General features: G+C 36.5%; 1 protein-coding gene across 5 annotated transcripts in view; it reads left to right on the top strand.

Moving 5' to 3' along the window:
• The window catches only part of lig (ubiquitin-associated protein-like lingerer), a 465,599-nt gene that overhangs the window by 270,287 nt on the left and 176,464 nt on the right, over positions 1–18,848 (top strand). For all 5 annotated transcript variants that reach the window (XM_090403755.1, XM_090403757.1, XM_090403754.1 and 2 more), the window contains exon 16: positions 6,232–6,431. In XM_090403755.1, coding sequence (XP_090259881.1) covers positions 6,232–6,431 — 200 coding nt within the window. The remainder of the gene's footprint in view (positions 1–6,231; positions 6,432–18,848) is intronic.

Raw genomic sequence — 18,848 nt, 5'->3', positions numbered from 1 at the left:
CTTCACAGTGATGGTTGTGTTGGGTCTAGAGATTACCCAGGAAAAGATTCCATCAGGACTGCATCATTCCAACTGTCATGTTTGGTGGAGACTTAGCAATGGTATAGAGGTCTTTCAGCTGGATGTCACTTGGTCCATTGGTGGACATTCCCAAAACCATTATGTCTGATGGCTACCTGGACATGTTGCATAACTTCATGCTTCCAAACATGTGGAAGTGATTTGGCAGTGATCATTGCACGTTTCAGCATGACAATGCTCCATGCCATAGTGCACTGTATGTCTGAGACTGGTTTCCATTCCACAAAACAACATTGAAGTGCTGGAGTGGCCGGCTCAAAGTCCAGATCTCAACCTTTTCAAACTTCTTTGGGATGAATTCGAAGACCAAATTCGCTCCAGACCACACTGACCATCATCAGCAATGAGGGTCACTTTGCATGAGAAATGGAATAATATTCTTATTGCGACATATCAGAAATTATGTTGAATGCCTCTCCCGAAGGGTAGTTGCCTTTGGATTGGTGTCTTTCACATCATCTGCATTCAGGAATGGTGTGAAAGACACTAATCCAAATGTCATTTGCCATTGAAGATATGATCTATGGCATCCAACTCTCTGAGAACAGTTTTGGTGTTGAACACAAAGTTTGTCACTGATGATGTGGAATGCTCGAACATTCCAAGATATAGCTTGTCAATCTCAGTCAGTAAGTGTCAATAGCCTCCAAGAATTTTCCTGCTATGGTGGTGTATACCATCAACTTTCCATCTATAAATGACATAGGCAAGTGGATTTTGGTTTACAGAGACAGGTAGCAATGTCATGGACAGAAACCACTGATGTGACACCCAACTACCTTCCCACATTGGAAGTCTGTCAGTTCAGCTTGAATGCAGCCTCTTGACAGCTAGTACATTGCTAAACGTGTGGCACATCTGACCTTTTATTAACAGACTTATGCAGACATTCTCTGAAATTTGGATGTGGTAGGATCTGAAATTTGCATGGCACATAAGGTGTCCAAATACTTTTGTCAACATAGTGTATGTAAATCATCATGCTCCATCACAAAAATGGTATTGGCTTATACATGTCTTAAGTACTGTAGTAAACCACGAATTTACATTTTCTTTTGCAGGGATATTGCTGCCATTTCTTAGTAACATTACCCTCTTTTCTATGTCTTTACTAAAAGTCTTTACTAAAGACTTTTAAAGTCTTTAGTAAAGATGGTCACCTGCTGAAAGTGTTTGGCTGCTACTGGAAGTCAATTATGTTTTGGCTGGACTTTAAGTCAAATTATAACTACCAGTTCAGAGGAAAATAAACACTTCAGTTAGTAATTTTGAATGCAGTGATGTGATTGATAGTTCTCCAGTTGAAACACCCTATACCATTACTGAGTTTCCACCAAACTTGACATTTGGAATGATGCAGTCCTTCTGGAATCCTTTCCAGGGTAATCTCTAGACCCAACACAACCATCAGTGTAAAATATTTGGTAGTGTGATTCATTGCTCCACAGAACAATTTTCCAATCATTTACATTCAGAAATGGTGTGAAAGACACTAATCCAAATGTCATTTGCCATTGAAGACATGAGAAATTTTGATGGGGGTGCTTAAGGATCAAAGCTGTATAACTGACAGGAGACCTCCATGTAGCCTTTAAAGGAATGCGGGGAACCAACCAGGGATTCTGACCTAATGTCCAATCCTCACCTTCTCGTGGTGCACCCTGTTGGGTATCTACCTGGACAACATGCACATGAATGAATGAGGATGGGCTGGCAATTTGGCATTTAGCCGACCAAATTGTATTCTTATTGACTTAAACCAATATACAAAATGATGGTACAACATGACAAAATTTCATGCTGACTGGGGGCATCACCCGGTTAAACAAGGCCCCCGTTGTTTTTGCCAGGGAAACGGGCAAAAGTTACTGGAACAAATCTGAAAGCACACCCCAACTCAACATCACCAGGGTTAAAGATCGGTATTATCAACATAAGAAACCTGAATGGCAAAGAAATGGAGCTAGCTGAGGAATTAGATAAGTGCCAGATCGACATAATAGGGGTGACTGAAACAAAAAAAGACAAAAACTGGTGTGATATTTCTAGGCAATAAATACAAAATATTATATTCAGGAAATGACAATCAAGGAAAAGGAGGTGTAGCCATAGTATTCAACACAAAATACGAGGCTAATCTTCTTGAATGGCAGGCAGTCTCAAGTAGAGTAATGTGGGCAAGTATGAGAATGTGGAACTGGACAATGAGACTTATTTGTGCCTATGGAAAACAGTGATTGATTTAGCCAGATAGGCATGTTGGTGAGGTTGTCTGTAAGGATAGAAAAATCAGAACTCCATGGTAGACACAGGAAGTTAGAGGCAGTGAAGGAAAAGAAGAAAGCATATCAAAAGTTCCTGGCAAATAAGCCAGCTTGTGCTCTTAGAGAATACAGAGACAAATGTAAGAAAGCTAAACACTGTAAAACTAGCTAAACAAAAGTCATGGGAGGATTTTGGCAAGAACATAGAAAATAAATATCAAGAAGGTGGTAAGATATTCTGGAGGTTGTTGAAGAAGCTTAGAAATGGAAGGAGTGCTGTAAAAGGAGTTAGAGATGATAAAGCTGACATGAAAACAGGAGAAAAAGATATCCTTGAAATATGGAGTAATTACTTCGAAAAATTGCTAAATGAAACAAGCAGTGATAGCACAGTAGTGAAAAACACTCAACAGGCATACAGTCAGTATTACATATCCATACTTGAAGTAGAAAAAGCCATCAAAGGCTTGAAATGTGGAAAGGTTGCAGGAGTAGATGATATTCTACCAGAAATGCTGAAATATGGTAGTATAAAGTTTTACAGTGGCTGCACTGCATAGTTCAGAGGGGCGAATTCCTGATAATTGGAGTAGAGCTCTTATAGTACCATATACAAAAAAGGAAATAAAACAATGTGAGAATTACAGAGGTATTTCCCTACTGAGTGTTCCTGGCAAGATTTATGCAAGTATACTTGAGAAACGGTTGAGAAGAATTGTGGAAGAAAAGGTTGAAGAACAAGCTGAGCTGGATTCAAGCCAAATAGAGGCTGTCAGGACCAGATCTTCACTTGATGACAAATAGTTGAGAAAGCAATGGAATATGACAAAGATCTGTATTTAAGTTTTGTAGATCTGGAAAAGGCATATGACAAGGTACCAAGAGCGAAGCTAGTCAATACGCTACAGTTATATGGTGTCAATGGGATATTATATCAAGCAATGCTTAGTCTTTATTTGAGTTGTAAGTCAGCAGTTGAAGGAAATACAGGAAGATGGTTTAATGTTAAATCTGGTGTTAGACAGGGATGTACATTATCTCCTCTGTTATTCATGATCTATATGGATCACATTATGAAGGAGAGTGGTATTAAACATGATATCAGAATTGGAGATGTTAATGTCAGCTCTCTTTTATGTGAACGATGTTATACTTCTAAATAAATCTGCTACAAGTTTGGAAGATTCCCTGACTATATTGAATAACTGTTGTAATAGATATGGTATGAAGGTCAGCATTAAAAAGACAAAGAGAATAAATAGGTAGAATCGTTGAAAATGTCAAGTGTGTTGCGAACAGAGAACCTGTAGAACAAGTGAAACATTTCAGCTACTTAGGCACGATTTTTTACTGAAGATGGTAAATTAAATATAGAAATAGACAACAGAATCAGCAAAGCTGGTATGGTAGGAAGTCAATCGAATAAATTCATATGGAATAAGAGAGAAATTAATCAGAACACTGAATTAGCTGTATATAAGACAGTGTTCAAACCAGTTTTAACTTATGGATCTGAGAACTGGGTCAGAAGTAAAACAATTGACCAAAGACTAGAAACTGCAGATATGAGAGTCCTGAGAAAGATTAGAGGCATGAACAGATGTCATCAATGGCAATATCATATTAAAAATGAGGATATTAGGAAAGAACTTGATATTGTCAGCATACAGGAATGTGTTAGCAGAGCTAATCTCAGGTAGTATGGTCACTTAAACAGAATGGGCAAGGAAAGATTAGCAAAACAAGTGTTCTCTGCCAGGGTGGCAGGAAAACAACCCAGAGGAAGACCAAGATATAGGTGGATTGATACGGTACAAAGTGCCTTAGACGATAGAAATATAAGATCTGATAATGTTGGAGTCTTGACAGGTAACAGACTGATTTGGAGGAAAATTGTAGATAGGAAGTTAGTAATGATGTAATTTTTTCATGTAGTACTATCATATCCTGTACACCCCTTGAGGGTACACGTCAGCAATTTGATGATGAAATTTTCAGTGACACAAATTTTTTTAGTAACCATGCAATTGTCAGCAATTCAGCTAATAGCACTTGACTGAACTCCAAAGATGAATCCAAAGTGCCTCAATCAAAAACCAAGAAAAAGGACTGAATGGACCCATAAATTGCATTTTTGTAGAACAGCAATTGGATTTTGATGAAAGTAAATGTGCTATTAGTGATAACTGCATTAATAGCGAATTCGCAAAAAAAACTGCTTCTGAAACTGATAATCATCATGATTTTGTTATGAATTTTGTGTTGTTTTTCAAAATGGATGATCTCTACATTTCAGAAATTGTGATTGCATTTTGCTCTGATGATGTGGATAGCACATGGAAGGTGGAAAGGAAAGGAAAAAAAATTACACTAGGTTACACATGGTAATTTATGCATCAGGATTTCCTTTGTGCCAGTAAGAATGGTTATTGTTTATACTGGTTCTGCCACAGAAGTTATAAACTGTGCCTTCGGTGTATATGTTCAAACACCAGTGGAGCTATATTTAGATAATGGACATTTTTTGATAATTGGTATACAATTTCTGATCTTTTCAAATATTTGGCTTGAAGAAAACAGGTTGTATGTGAGACAAGTCAGGTAAATTGAAAAAATATTCTTCATTTTTATGGAAAAAAAAAATTAGCATTAGCATTCAAATGCATGACATATGTGCTCATATTTTCATTTCATAAGCATGTTGTCAATATAGATAATATTGACTAAACTATGGCAAAAATTGTAAAGGCTTCTTGTGTGTTAGATTATAATGCAAACATTGGGTTGAAATGATGAGAAAATTACCAGCTAATTGAATAGTACAGCAAATCAAGTAAGTCACATAAATTTGGAAGATCTACTGAACCAGATCCATTGCATTTACACACAATACATTTTCCAATTATAAACACAAGGCATCTTCAAAAATTGAGTCGTCACTCTGGATACATATGCATTGCATGTGATAAAGGTGTTTGCATCACTCTTTGTGTTGAAATTTATCAATATAGCGTTGAACCTTTCTAGTAAAATAACTAAAAAAAAAAAAAAATGTTTTTTCAAGTTAATAAATGTAGATTTATGAATTCATTTAATCACATCAAAACATGAATTGTAATCGCATTTTGCCTCTAGTAAGGCTGGTGGCCATTTTTCACTAGGCATCACAAGCCATCAACGACCCAGTTAGCATTTCCTCCAACAAGGGAAGATGTGCTTATAAATGGCAATATTTGCCTTATGTGGTGGAGATAGCTGTTCTTGCTTTTTTTCTTGTAGCTTCTCCCTTGAAAGGAGTCTTTGATTGTAGCAAAATATTGGCATCAACAAACAATGTAAATTTATATAGTAGCTCCCCCTCTTTTCTTATATATTTATTTATTTTTTACATATGAAAATGACGCTTTTTTAAGGATGGTTCAGAACACAATGAAATCTTTTTTCTCCAGGACACATTTCAAGAAAGGATGTTGAACTAGCTCATTTGAATTGTGTATTCAGTTTTTTATTAGTTTATTTTCAGAAGTATTCCAGAAATAATGTCTCTTCAACTTCTGCTGGTCACTTCAAAATGTTGCAGGGGCAAACTTCAACTTGAATGCTAGTAGAATAATTCATTGGAATTGTATATTCTCAGTGTGAATTAATTTGTAAATATCTGATTTTATTGGTAAGTGATTTACTTTTAGGTAATAAGAAAAAAAAAATTCTTCATTTTAAAAATCAGGAATCCTATGAATTCAGTGAGTTTAGGAAATTTTTTATTTTTTACCAATGCTTGCATTTCCTCTCAGCATTTTATAGTAGCATAAAATATTTATTTTGGATATTTAAAAATGTACAAATATTGACCACAGCAAACACAAAATTTTTCTCTTTTAATTAGGTTATAATTCCCATACTACAGCAGCATATGTGTCAGGAAATAATAATTATTCCAACCATCAAGGATACACTGGGTCATCAGTTATGAGTACACAGCCTGGAACTCTCCATTCAACTTCCTCCTCTTCCTCTAAGTTAACAGGTAGTTTACAACATGGAGTTAAGGACTCTATTTTAGATGCCCAACAAAACTCAGGACAGGTATAATTTATTATACACTTGGTAAGGTAGTTTCATTAAAAATTTAATTAAATGTTGCATCAAAAAATATAGAAAAATACAGTATACATAGCATGTGTAGAACTTCATGCAGCAGTGCTTGTCTTTTAGAAACTGCCCTTTAGTATCTAAATTTTGACACCAACATGTTTCTCTATATCCGTCTTAATCATTTTCACTCAGTTATATACCATATTTGTGAATTTCAGAATATCTGAAATTTAGAACATTTAGGGAATATTAAACTGGTAAATTTCTTATATCCTTTCTGATATCCTTCACGTTACACTGTCAATTGCCTCATATATGAGTAATCCTTATAAAAAAATCCGAATTCTTTAACTCCAAATTCAGCTGGGAAATCATTATCATCAGACCTCCATGGAGTCAACACTTCATTGCTGGAGGTCCCCCATAACACCCACTGCTCCTCATAACTTGACTTCAATATATTCACCGTCTCCATGCTTCCAGTCAGTGTATTCCAACCAGCTGCAACTCTCCACACAGAAAACCTACTCCTTAACCCCTTGACTCACACCTTCCTTATACAGCTTGCTTCAGGGAATGCCCTCTTGTCCTTCTCCCCCATCTCCACCCATTCTATGAAAATTCTGATTCACATTAATCCCTTTATTAACTTATGTCTTGATCGTGTCTCCACTAAACTGCAATTTGCATCCCCTCAATCTGTCTTCATGCTCAATATTCCAGAATCCACCATAGTCACTTGTCTCTGAAACACTTTACATCTCGTCATCACTTTGAAAACCCTGTGACGAAATCTGTCATATAATCCATATGCAGTCTAATCAAAGCCTTATAGAAGGGAATCATAACATCCTTACTCCTACATCTTAATGTCCTCTCCATCATTGCCATAATGCGCTGTGCTGTTCTCACAGTTTTAGCAAAATGTCCCCAAAATTCCAGATCCTTATCCACCACAATCCCCAGATCCCTCATCTCCTGCACCTTTTCTAAGATATCCCCACCAGTCTTATATGGTGAATGCCATCTCTGCTTTCCAAACTTTAAAACCTTACACTTTGCTAAGTTGAACTGGCAGTCCTGTTCAGCAAGTCTACACAAGTCCTATACAGCATCCATTCTACTCTTCATAGTTCTTGCATCATCTGCAAACAGTTGTATGTTACCATTCAAGTCCTTTCCAAATATCATTTACGTACAGATTAAATGGTAATGGCCTCAATACAAGACCCATGGGGCACATTATTAGACAATTTTTCTATTCTGGGATATTACCCCCCCCCCTCCCTCCATATATGATTTGATGATACCCATCAGATAGCCAATCTCCAATCCGGTGCACTAATGTGCTATCTAATCACATTTGTTCCAATTTAATTACCAGCTTGTCATGTTGCAATCTATGAAAAGCTTTAGAAAAATTGAAATCTACTTCCATGTATGCATCTACTTTGTCCAATGCTCCTATCACCTTGTTGTAGTGAGTGAGTAGATAGCTAAAACACGATCTTCCTTTTGCAAACCTATGTTACCCATCAAAGAGAATGTTGTCATCAATCCGATTCTGAATCTTGGTGCTCATAGCCCCTGTAACACCTTTAACACAACTCCAAACAAGCATTCGTATTATTGACCTCTAATACGAATTCTTGTCATTCTCTTTATGAAACAGGTGAATTGTATCTGATTATTTCCACTCATCTTGTGCCACCTCCACAATACCTCTTTCTTCCAAATTGCATACTTCCCCTCTTCATTCATTCATTTCACACCCACCTTATTTGGGCCTCTTAACCTTTTGGAATGCATTGAGACAGTTCCTGAATTGGTTCCAAGCAGCATTGATCTCCTTTCCTTTCCTTTCAATTCCTCATTCAATGATATAGCTGCAAGTTCATCATCAAATTCCTGACATGTACCCTCAAGGGGTGTACATGATACGATAGTACTACATGAAAAATTTACATCATTACTAACTTCTCATCTACAATTTTCCTCCAAATTAATCTGTTACTTGTCAAGACTCCAACATTATCAGATCTTATATTTCTATCGTCTAAGGCAATTTGTACCGTATCAATCCACCTATATCTTGGTTTTCCTCTGGGTCGTTTTCCAGCCAACCTGGCAAAGAACACTTATTTTGCTAATCTTTCCTTGCCCATTCTGTTTAAGTGACCAGCTCTGCTAATGCATTCCTGGATGCTGACAATGTCAAGTTCTTTCCTAATATCCTCGTTTTTATTATGATATTGCCATTGATGCCATCTGTTCACGCCTATAATCTTTCTCAGGACTCTCATAGTTGCTTTCTCTAGTCTTCGGTCAAGTGTTTTACTTCTGACCCAGCTCTCAGATACATAAATTAAAAGTGGTTTGAACACTGTCTTGTATACAGCTAATTTAGTGTTCCGACTAATTTCTTCTTATTCCATATGAATATATTTAGTTGACTTACTAACATGCCAGCTTTGTTGATTCTGTTGTCTATTTCCATATTTAATTTACTATCTTCAATAAAAATTGTGCCTAAGTAGCTAAAATGTTTTACTTGTTCCACAGGTTCTGCTTTCACAATGCAGTTGACATTTTCAATGGTTCTGCCTATTTTCATTGTCTTTGTCTTTTTATTGCTGACCTTCGTACCATATCTATTACAACAGTTATTCAATTTGGTCAGGGAATCTTGCAAACTTGCAGCAGATTTATTTAGAAGTATAACATCGTCCGCATAAAACAAAGAGCTGACATTAGCATCTCCAATTCTGATCTCATGTTTAATACCACTTTCCTTCATAATGTAATCCATATAGATGATGAATAACAGAGGGGATAATGTACATCCTTGTCTCACACCAGATTTAACATTAAACCATCTTCCTGTACTTCCTTCAATTCTAACTGCTGACTTACAACTCAAATACAGACTAAGTATCGCTTGATATAATGCCCCATTGACACCATATAACTGTAGCGTATTGAATAGCTTCTCTCTTGGCACCTTGTCATATGCCTTTTCCAGATCGACAAAAATCTTTATCATCTCTAACTCCTTTTACAGCACTTCTTCTTCCATTTCTAAGCTTTTTCAACAACCTCCAGAACATCTTACCATCTTCTTGATATTTATTTCTATGTTCTTGCCAAAGTCTTCCCATGACTTTTGTTTAGCTAGTTTTACACAGTGTTTAGCTTTCTTACATTTGTCTCTGTATTCTCTAAGATCCAAAGCTGACTTATTTGCTAGGAACTCTTGATTTCTTCTTTTCCTTCACTACCCCTTTAACTTCTTGTGTGCACCATGGAATTCTGATTTTTCTATCCTTGCAGACAACCTCACCACACTCCTCTCTGGCTGAATCAATCAGGGTTTTCTTCAAGGCTTGCCACTGAATCTCCAAGGTTTGGTTCCTGTTCTCAAATTCTTTCATTTTTCCTTCAATAATCTGTGTGTATTTTAGTCTACACTTCACATCTCAGAGTTGCTCAACTTTTATTCACTTTAAAACTTTCTTACATGTTATTCTTTTCTTTTCAATATGAAATTCAATTTCATCCTGCTCAAGGCTAAATAGTGATTTCCTCAAATTTCAGATCCCCTGTACTCTCTGGTGTCCTGCACCAGGTAGAAAACATCACTATCAACAATAACGGTAGTCAATGAGACTTTTCTTATTCTTTGCCTCTTCTCTCGTGAATTTGTGCACATTTTTATGTTGGAACATGGTGTTAGTAATAACCAGTCCATGTCCTGAGTAGAAATCCCACAGGTATTTGCCATTATTATTAGCTTTGCTCTTTTCTCCAAATTTTCCCAAAATATTTTTGTATGTCTGACAATCATTTCCTATTCGGCTATTTAAATCCTCAACAAGGATCAACTTTTCCTTTTTCATTGTGTCAGTTGCTTTTTCTAAAGCATCAAAAAATTCCTCCATTTCTACCTTAGTAGAACCTTCTGTGGGACCATAGGCACAAATAAGTCTCATTGCCCAATTGCCATTCAAGAAGATTAGCCTTGTATTTTGTGTTGAATACTATGGCTACTCCTTCTTTTCCTTGATTGTCATTTCCTGAATATAACATTTTGTATTTATTGCTCAGAAAGATCTCACCAGTTTTTGTCTTTTTTGTTTCAGTCACCCCTATTATGTCGATCTGGTACTTATATAATTCTTCAGCTAACTCCATTTCTTTGCCATTCAGGCTTCTTATGTTGATAGTACCTATCTTTAACTCTGGTGATGTTGAGTTGGGGTGAGTTTTCAGATTTGTTCCAATAGCTGACTTTTCGCTGTTCGCCCTGGTTCCCTGGCCAAAATGACGGGGGCCTTGTTTATCTGGGTGACGCCCCTGCCGGCATGAAATTTTGTCATGTTGTACCATCATTTTGTATATTGGTTTATGCCAGTAAGAATATAATTTGGTCAGCTAAATCCCAAATTGCCAGCCCATCCTAGTTCGTTCAGTATCGAGGTAGATACCCAACAGGATGCACCACGAGAAGGTGAGGATTCGAAATTAGGTCAGAATCCCTGGTCAGTTCTCTGCATTCCTTTAAAGGCTATGTGGAGGTCTCCTCTCAGTTGTACAGCTTTGACCCTTTAGCTGCAAGTTAACTTGTCATAATGAATTGTCTTAATATAAGTTCCTCATATTGCTGACTGCTGCCCAAGTAGTCACTTTCACCATCTAGAAGACGGTGTAATACCTCATTTACAATAACTTCCTCTGAAGAGATAATCAAACTCAGGACTCTTGATCATCATGTACCCTTTGTTCTCTTCTGCTTCAGATAGTTGCTCCTCAAAAACTCAAGAAATTTTTCTCTTTGCCCCCAGTTGCCTATGCCTCCTGACTTTGGGAATACACTGTCATTGCCTCTGCCAGATAGTTCCTGATTAGAGACCAAGCAGCATTGATTTACTTCTATACAATTCCTCATTCCATGCTATTGCTGCAAGCCAGCACCTGAGTTTGTACTCACCTGCATATAGTTCCACATGTAACTCTCACAAAAGTCATGATATGGCTGTTCACTACCCAAGTGATCACTTTATGGTCACTTTCACCAACTGGAGGAAGATGTAACACTTCATTTACAGCAATATCATCTGTTGAGATAATCAAATCCACAACCATTGATCTACATTTAGTTTCTGTTACATACTTTTTAAGATAGTTGTCCCACAAAAACCCAAGAAATTCATTCTGTTTAGATCTAGATGCTGTCTCTTCATTCCCTTTCTATATTACCATAATTTAAATCACCCAAAATGATCACCCTTTTTTATTACCTAGACTGATTTGTCTGAACGTTTCCTTCTCACTACCCTCAATATTGCCAGGTCTATAGTAACACCCAGCTGGATATTTCATTCTGCTCCCCTCACACCATACTGCTTCAAAACCACTGCAACTGTTTGCTGCTTTCATTTCCAACTTAAATGCATTTGAAGCTAATAACAATTATAATTTCTTGTAGATTTCAGAAGTATTTTCTTGCCTATTCCTACACAGTCCTATATCAGAAGAATGTTTCTTTGAGTATTTAGTGAGTGTGTTTATTGATTATTAATCCTTATGCTTGATACAGGTGTATTCAGCCCTGAAGATAAGAATTTAACATTGGTAAAATGTTGGAAATAATAAGACAAAAAAAAAATAATAATCTTTAGACATTATTTAGTCAACATTGTCAGTTTCCTGAAGGAACATCACATATGATAATGTATAAGCCTAAACACCCAGATTTATTTCTATAATTAATGGAGATTCCACAGCATGCAAGCTTCACAAGTTTTGTAAGTTAAAATTGAAGCTTTTGAGGCAATTCAACAGGCTTGCTTTCCTATAACATTGTAGGATTAATAAAAAGTCATCCCCAATCATGTAAAGTTAAAACCCCTATTTTACTCAAGCAAGGCACTCTGCATTTATAAGCTCACTAGCCTTGCCCTAGTGTAGGAATAGATTGGTGCTGTGCTTGCCAACACCAACAAAGCTATTCATGTGCTTCAACCAGAGTTCTCTGCCACACTGAATGCCAACCTCTGGAAGATGCTCTTAGATGTCTTCAATGCATCAGCTGACATGGAATTTCAAAAACTAAAAAGTTGTTACATCAACAAGTTTTCCAGCCTAGTGAAGGATGTGCCAAAGTCACGTGCTGAGTAAAGGTTTCGTTATCCATATTGCATGTGGAGTCTATGAACTTCCCTCCACTGATGGCAACAGTGTAAGACTAGATGTACTCAACTTGCTGTCATAAGCAAAACTTGCCCTGTTGGAAAGTTTTGCCAAAAATCACAAAAAATAATAATAATAATCCTGAGAATCAGATAAGAGCAATTCAAACTGTAATTAAAAACCATTCTGATTACCAATGCGGAGTAAAAAAAAAATATTTCCACTCTTCTGAAAGACTGGACCCGACCAACACAGATTGCAGCCAACCAGGTCACCAAGAGGTGACCAACAAACTAAAACCCTACAATCCAGGAACCCCCCCCCCCCCCCCACAGAATATATGGATTTAACAAGCATCCATAAAGAGGAAGTACCACTATGCCCAGTTGTAAGCAGTATAGACTCACCAACCTACAAACTAGTGAAACATTTAGTCAATAGTCAAACTGCTGTCATATTACTGTTTATGACTTGGCTCATTTTAAGCCCGGAATACAACATCTCACCCTTCTCAATACTGACATAATCGTCAGTTTCTATGTATCCTCCTTATTCAAGAATGTTCCACTTAAAGACACCTTTTTGCCAGGAAAATTCTATAAGCAAATAGATGATAAAGCCACAGGTTCTGCCTCTCCTCCTCCTCCACCATGGCAAACATTTTTATAGAGACATTTGGAAAGAACACACCATAAACTCTACTTCCACCTCAAACCTGCCATTTGACCATACTACCAAGATTAGGTGTTTGCTATTTAGTTGCATTGCCTGGTCACCTTAAACACTTTCTTTTCTTAATTGAATAGCGAAAATCCAAAGATCCAGTTCACAACAGAAATAGAAAGTAAGAACAATCTGTCCTTCCTAGTTACCCTAGTTACAAAACAGTCAGATGTACCTTTTGGCCTGCAATGTATAGAATTCCACGTATAAATACATTCAACAATCGCTTCCCCCCCCCCCCCCCCCACCTCCATCCCACAGTATTCACTATAAAAATACTAGTCCACAGAGAAAAATGAATTTCGATCTGATGAGAGTGCACTCACTATCAAACTCAGTCACACACACAAAACCTTTTATTAGCAATGACTATACTCCCCTCAACCAGATACAAGATTATTAATACCTCATATCCACATCTCTTCCATCCTTCAAACATAAATCACAGCAGATGATCACCATTCATTATATCTGTGGCCTCTGATAAGCAGCCCAAGATCTTAAAAATAAAACACAATCTTGTGACTACTTACAACCCATAACGAAAGTTAGCATTCCTTATCTAATCTCCTAAAGACCAGCTGCAGCCACTGTATTTACCTGGGTTCTACCAAGTAAATACCTGCCGGTATTTACCTAGTATCTGCAACTATTCATGCTATGGTGAGATAGGCAGTACAACCAATATCAGTGCATCAAGACTATTATCAGTTTCCACCACTATGACTGCTCAGATTTGGCAGACCATGCTCTGGATATCTGTCACAGGATCTAATGGGAACATCATCTTTCTCTACCAAAGGAAGTTTAAATTTGAGATACTTTTCCTAAAATCTGCTGTAGTCCTCATGAACTATCTCTACCTAGTCAAATATGGTTGCATTAAACTTCCTATCATACAGTACATCCGCAGACAATTAGCCCAATAGCCAAGAACACCCAACCAAAGCCAATACTTGGTATAGTTTTAGGACTGTAGGTAGTCTTTATTTTTCCTGATATATCTCATTACTGAGGTGTGTGCCTGCATGCACTTGTTGATACAAGTATATTAATCCCTGAAGGTGCCAATTTAACTTTGTTGAAATTCTGGAAATATTAAGTAAATTTTTAGTGATTATTTAGTCTATTTTCAATTTCCTGAAATAACATAATTTATTATTAAGTATTATGAATGGCTTTGATCACTTAAATAGAATAAGATAGGAAATGTTAACATTTTGTATCTCATTTTATTTAAGTGATGACGGAAAAAAAAAGAGGAAGAGAATGTCTTGGAGGATTGATGCAGTAGTTAACTGCTTTAACCAAAATGCAAGATCTTACAACATTTAAAACCTGACAGATAACAATTCTGGTCAGTATTGTGGTCTCCTTTAAAAATTCCAAACATTCGGCACTTGAGGAATGGGAAAATGTTAATCAGTGATGATCAGTGATATTCTTTATTATTGAGATAGGAGATAAATAATGTGTTGCTTGAAATTTAAGCTTAATGACTTTCAAAATTTGCGTTTACGCATGTAAATCAGTTACAATCAGTTGTGCACCTGCCATTAAACACTGGAAGATGAAAAAGTGAAACAAGTTTATTTGCATACATATTGAATGCTCTAAGGTTATGTGGTTACTTAAATGTCTGATAGTGATGAAATATAAGCTGAATATCAGAATTAAAGTTTTATATTAAACTGAGTGTATTAGGTATTGTGAGGGACATAAAATAGTAGAACTTTATAGTATTAAAAATTTTGCATATCGTCTTTTAATTTTCATTATTGGAATTCAATAAATATATTCTGTCAACAGAACACAAAACTTAGTGCTTTATTACAGGTATCTAAGCTAATTCAGGTATAACTCTCACAACATTAGCTAACAAATGCATCGCTGTTGCTAAAGAACCATAAACAAATCGATATTAAATGCTAACATGCTCAGTTGAAGTGTTTTTAAATTGCTAAACTTGTTTTGTTGTGGGCTGGTCACTCACCAAATGAATGATCTCTGGAATTCCGATATGCTGGTGCCTTTCAGATTTCTGGTTATAAATTAGTTAAGAAACTACAGTTAGAAGCATTTAGTAAATAATGGATATTCTAAGCAGAATAAACATATGCTAGTTCCCATAAATTAAGGAACAAAGAGAAAAATAGAGAAATTTTTGTGTGTGTGTGTGGGGGGGGGGGGGGGTCATCTATAAGTCAGGTACATTATGTATAAATGAATAGCATTGTCAGCAGTATGTGCAAGTGAACCATGGCATAAAATGACATTTTGTGATAGAAAATTTCTTGATTGTGGCTACAAGACATCATTTAATGTGAATTCAGATGTTTAGCTATTGTAAGACAAGTGGCTTGCCAAATTCAGACAGAGGTAGTCATATGATTACATGTGAGTCATTCTGTGGTTCACAGAACATCACACTACATTCCAACAGCATCCCAGTGATACAGTGAAGGAAGACAGTGGGTGACAATTAACTCCAATTATCTGCTTGTCAAAACAGGAGTTGCTATCTCGAATCAGCTGTGATCTGACCCCCCCTCCCTTTCTGTTGGCTACAGAAACATAGGGGCAACTGCTTTCACTGAGCACAGAAGGTTTCTCAAAGATAGTCTGTATGCTATGAGACTTAGTCTATGTGCCTCTGTCCCTATGTCAACTTGACCCACAACTAATGAGGGGTTTGTATCATTTACAGAACAAGTCCCAATTTGTTCTAGCAATAAAGCGATACTAGGCATACTGTGATCCAGAGGAATCATGAACACATTATCATCCCTGTAATATCTATGAAAGAGACAGTTATGTTGAATTTAGTATGATAGTTTGGGAGGCACCAATCTGTTTACATCGTATGTTTATTTGTATGTGTTTGCGATGTGGAAGACCAGAAAATAATGCTCCTCGTCGAGCGAAGTTCATGGACCAATATCTTCAAGAAGAGACTATCGTACATATTGACTGTCCAGCTAGGTCTTCTGATCTTAATACTTAAATCTTAACCTGGGAACAGCAGCAGACATGTTGCTGTTCCCAACCCCCCCTCCTGAATTAATAGGTGAAAACAGTAGTAGAGATCCAGGCAAACAGTGGTTAGTTTTTGTAATTCAAACACATGGTTATATAACCATCATGCATTATTACAAAATCTAAAAACAATTAATTCTGATTACTTTCAAAACCTTGAGATAGGTAAGCCATCATATTGGAGTTGTAATGTTAGTCTTGAAAGAAAAGATAATGAAATTTAATCGGTTAAAGTACACAATCATAGTTTGATTCCATAATCAAATCAAATATATTATTTAGTCTATTTTCAATTTCCTGAAAGGGCATCATGTATTATTAAGTATTATGAATGGCATTGATCACTTAAATAGAATTTAAATACTTTCCCAAGTAATTATACTTCAAGGATATCTTTTTCTCCACTTTTCATGTCACCTTTATCATATCTAATTCCTTTTACAGCACTCTTTCCTCCATTTCTGAGCTTCTGAGCATTATTAACTATATCCACTAATTGTTATTCATGTAATTGGGATGCATAGGGTGTGTTAGAAATCTAACTCCTTTCCAACCATTAAGCTTCTGACTGATATCAAATTGTGTATGGAGGAAAGTATTCCAGAAGAGAGAAGTCATCAATGGTGTGTTGTAGGGATTTGATTGAATTTTGTTACTGTCTAACTTATGTAATATTGTTTTAGTTAATACAAAGCCACAGGAAAACTGCAAAGAGTAAGAGTTGTGTTTGTGGCCTTGCAGGACAATTTGAAAAAGAGTTCCTGGATAAGTAAGTGAAGTAGTGTAGAGTTTGACATTTGGACAGCAAGGACTGGATCTTGATTATACATGTAGTAGGCTTATTTTGAAGAAGGCGAGGAAATAAGGAATCTAGGTATGATTGTGGACCTTGAACTTAGGAGCGACATTGCTAGAATTATGAGGATGTTACAACAACACCATGATCATTGTTAAACGTAGAATATCAGCTGCATGGTCATCATTTAATAAGCTAGTAAAATCTGGTAAAATAAGAAAATCTCTAAACCTCTAAAAATAAAATTATATAATACAATTATAATACCCACTATGCTTCAGAAACTTGGACATCCAAGAAGACATAGATACAAAAACTGGAGGCTTTCGAGATGAAATGTTTCAGAAAAATAAATAAAATAGAGAGAAAAGAAAACAAATGAAACTGTAAGACAAGACCTAGACTATATACAGACACATTAATATAAAAGATCAAAAGAAGACAACTTTAGTGGTATGGACATGTCAAGAGAATGCCACCAAAAAGGATACCCAACCTCGCTCTGTATACAAGATTAGAAGAACAAAGAAAAAAAAGGAAGCCAAGAATTAAATTGATAACATCAATAAAGGTTAACTCTGGATTACAAACCTAGTCAGTTCACCAGTCATGCAAGAAATCAAGACTCCTGGAGGTTGTTGTGGAAACAATGAAGATTCAACCCTTCCCTGACAGAAGAGGACAGTAAGTACAACAAAGTGTGGCAATCACATGTCAAGTGATTATGGTCCAGTTGCATAAGGATCAGCTGCGTAAGGATGATTGTATGCAGACTCAGTCATCTGGTTTTCTTGGGGATGTGGTTACATAGAGATAGTGGTTTAAGGAGATTTGAGGGTATGCCACTTGTATGGCCTCATGAATAGCATTGTTACCAGATGAATGTGGAAGATGTTTTTTATAGAATGCATAGAGATTGGAAGAACAAGAAGCCACCCCTGGAAGTGGTAAATGGAGCATATGATCAAGGGAGTAAAGAATAGTTTGCTTGCATGGAGAGTTGGTGGTCAGTGGAAATCAGATGCATGAGAGTGGTCAGTACAGGATCAATGGATGAGTTTAAAACACAGTTTAGTCAGTTTTGTGTGTGCGTGCATGTGATAGAATAAGGACCTTGTGATGAATCTCTTTCTCCAGAAGTCTAGTAGTTATAATTTTTATAACATTCTTTATAACATTCAAAAATTTAACATTCTTTGTCATAATTTTCTAGTGTTCAACATTACCAGGTATGATAATTCAACTTATATTTCATGACTCATTCCTTATGTACAATTTTCTTCCAGAGTGATTTGTTATTTTGTCAGGTCTCAGATTTCAGCACTATTACATTGGATTTCAAAGCACTCATAATAATTACATAATCTTATCTTAAAGTTTCTCCTCATTCACCTTCATGTGGAACTCCTACTTGTGGTGACCCCCAGCGAGAGATACTACCTTTCTTCATCTTTGCCTTTTCCCCCCATATTCTTTGCTTCTGCTTTTTTTACTATCCCATTTTCCAGACCCTATAAACACTGAGATCCAACACCTTGTTGATGGGTTTGCCATGCAATGTGATTTATGAACATTGAGAAAGAGGAATTCTAGTATGCTATTTTGGCTCCTGTTTAGGCTGTTCTTGGATGGTTTGGCAGAATCAAGTAGCTAGTGGGTTTGCC

This window comes from Typopeltis vanoorti, chromosome 14 (genome assembly GCF_054136105.1).
Source record: "Typopeltis vanoorti isolate ZY-2024b chromosome 14, IOZ_Tvanoo_1.0, whole genome shotgun sequence".
Classification (NCBI taxonomy): domain Eukaryota; kingdom Metazoa; phylum Arthropoda; class Arachnida; order Uropygi; family Thelyphonidae; genus Typopeltis; species Typopeltis vanoorti.
The sequence above is the reverse complement of the archived record's forward strand: the minus strand, read 5'-3'. Positions and strand labels throughout refer to the sequence as shown.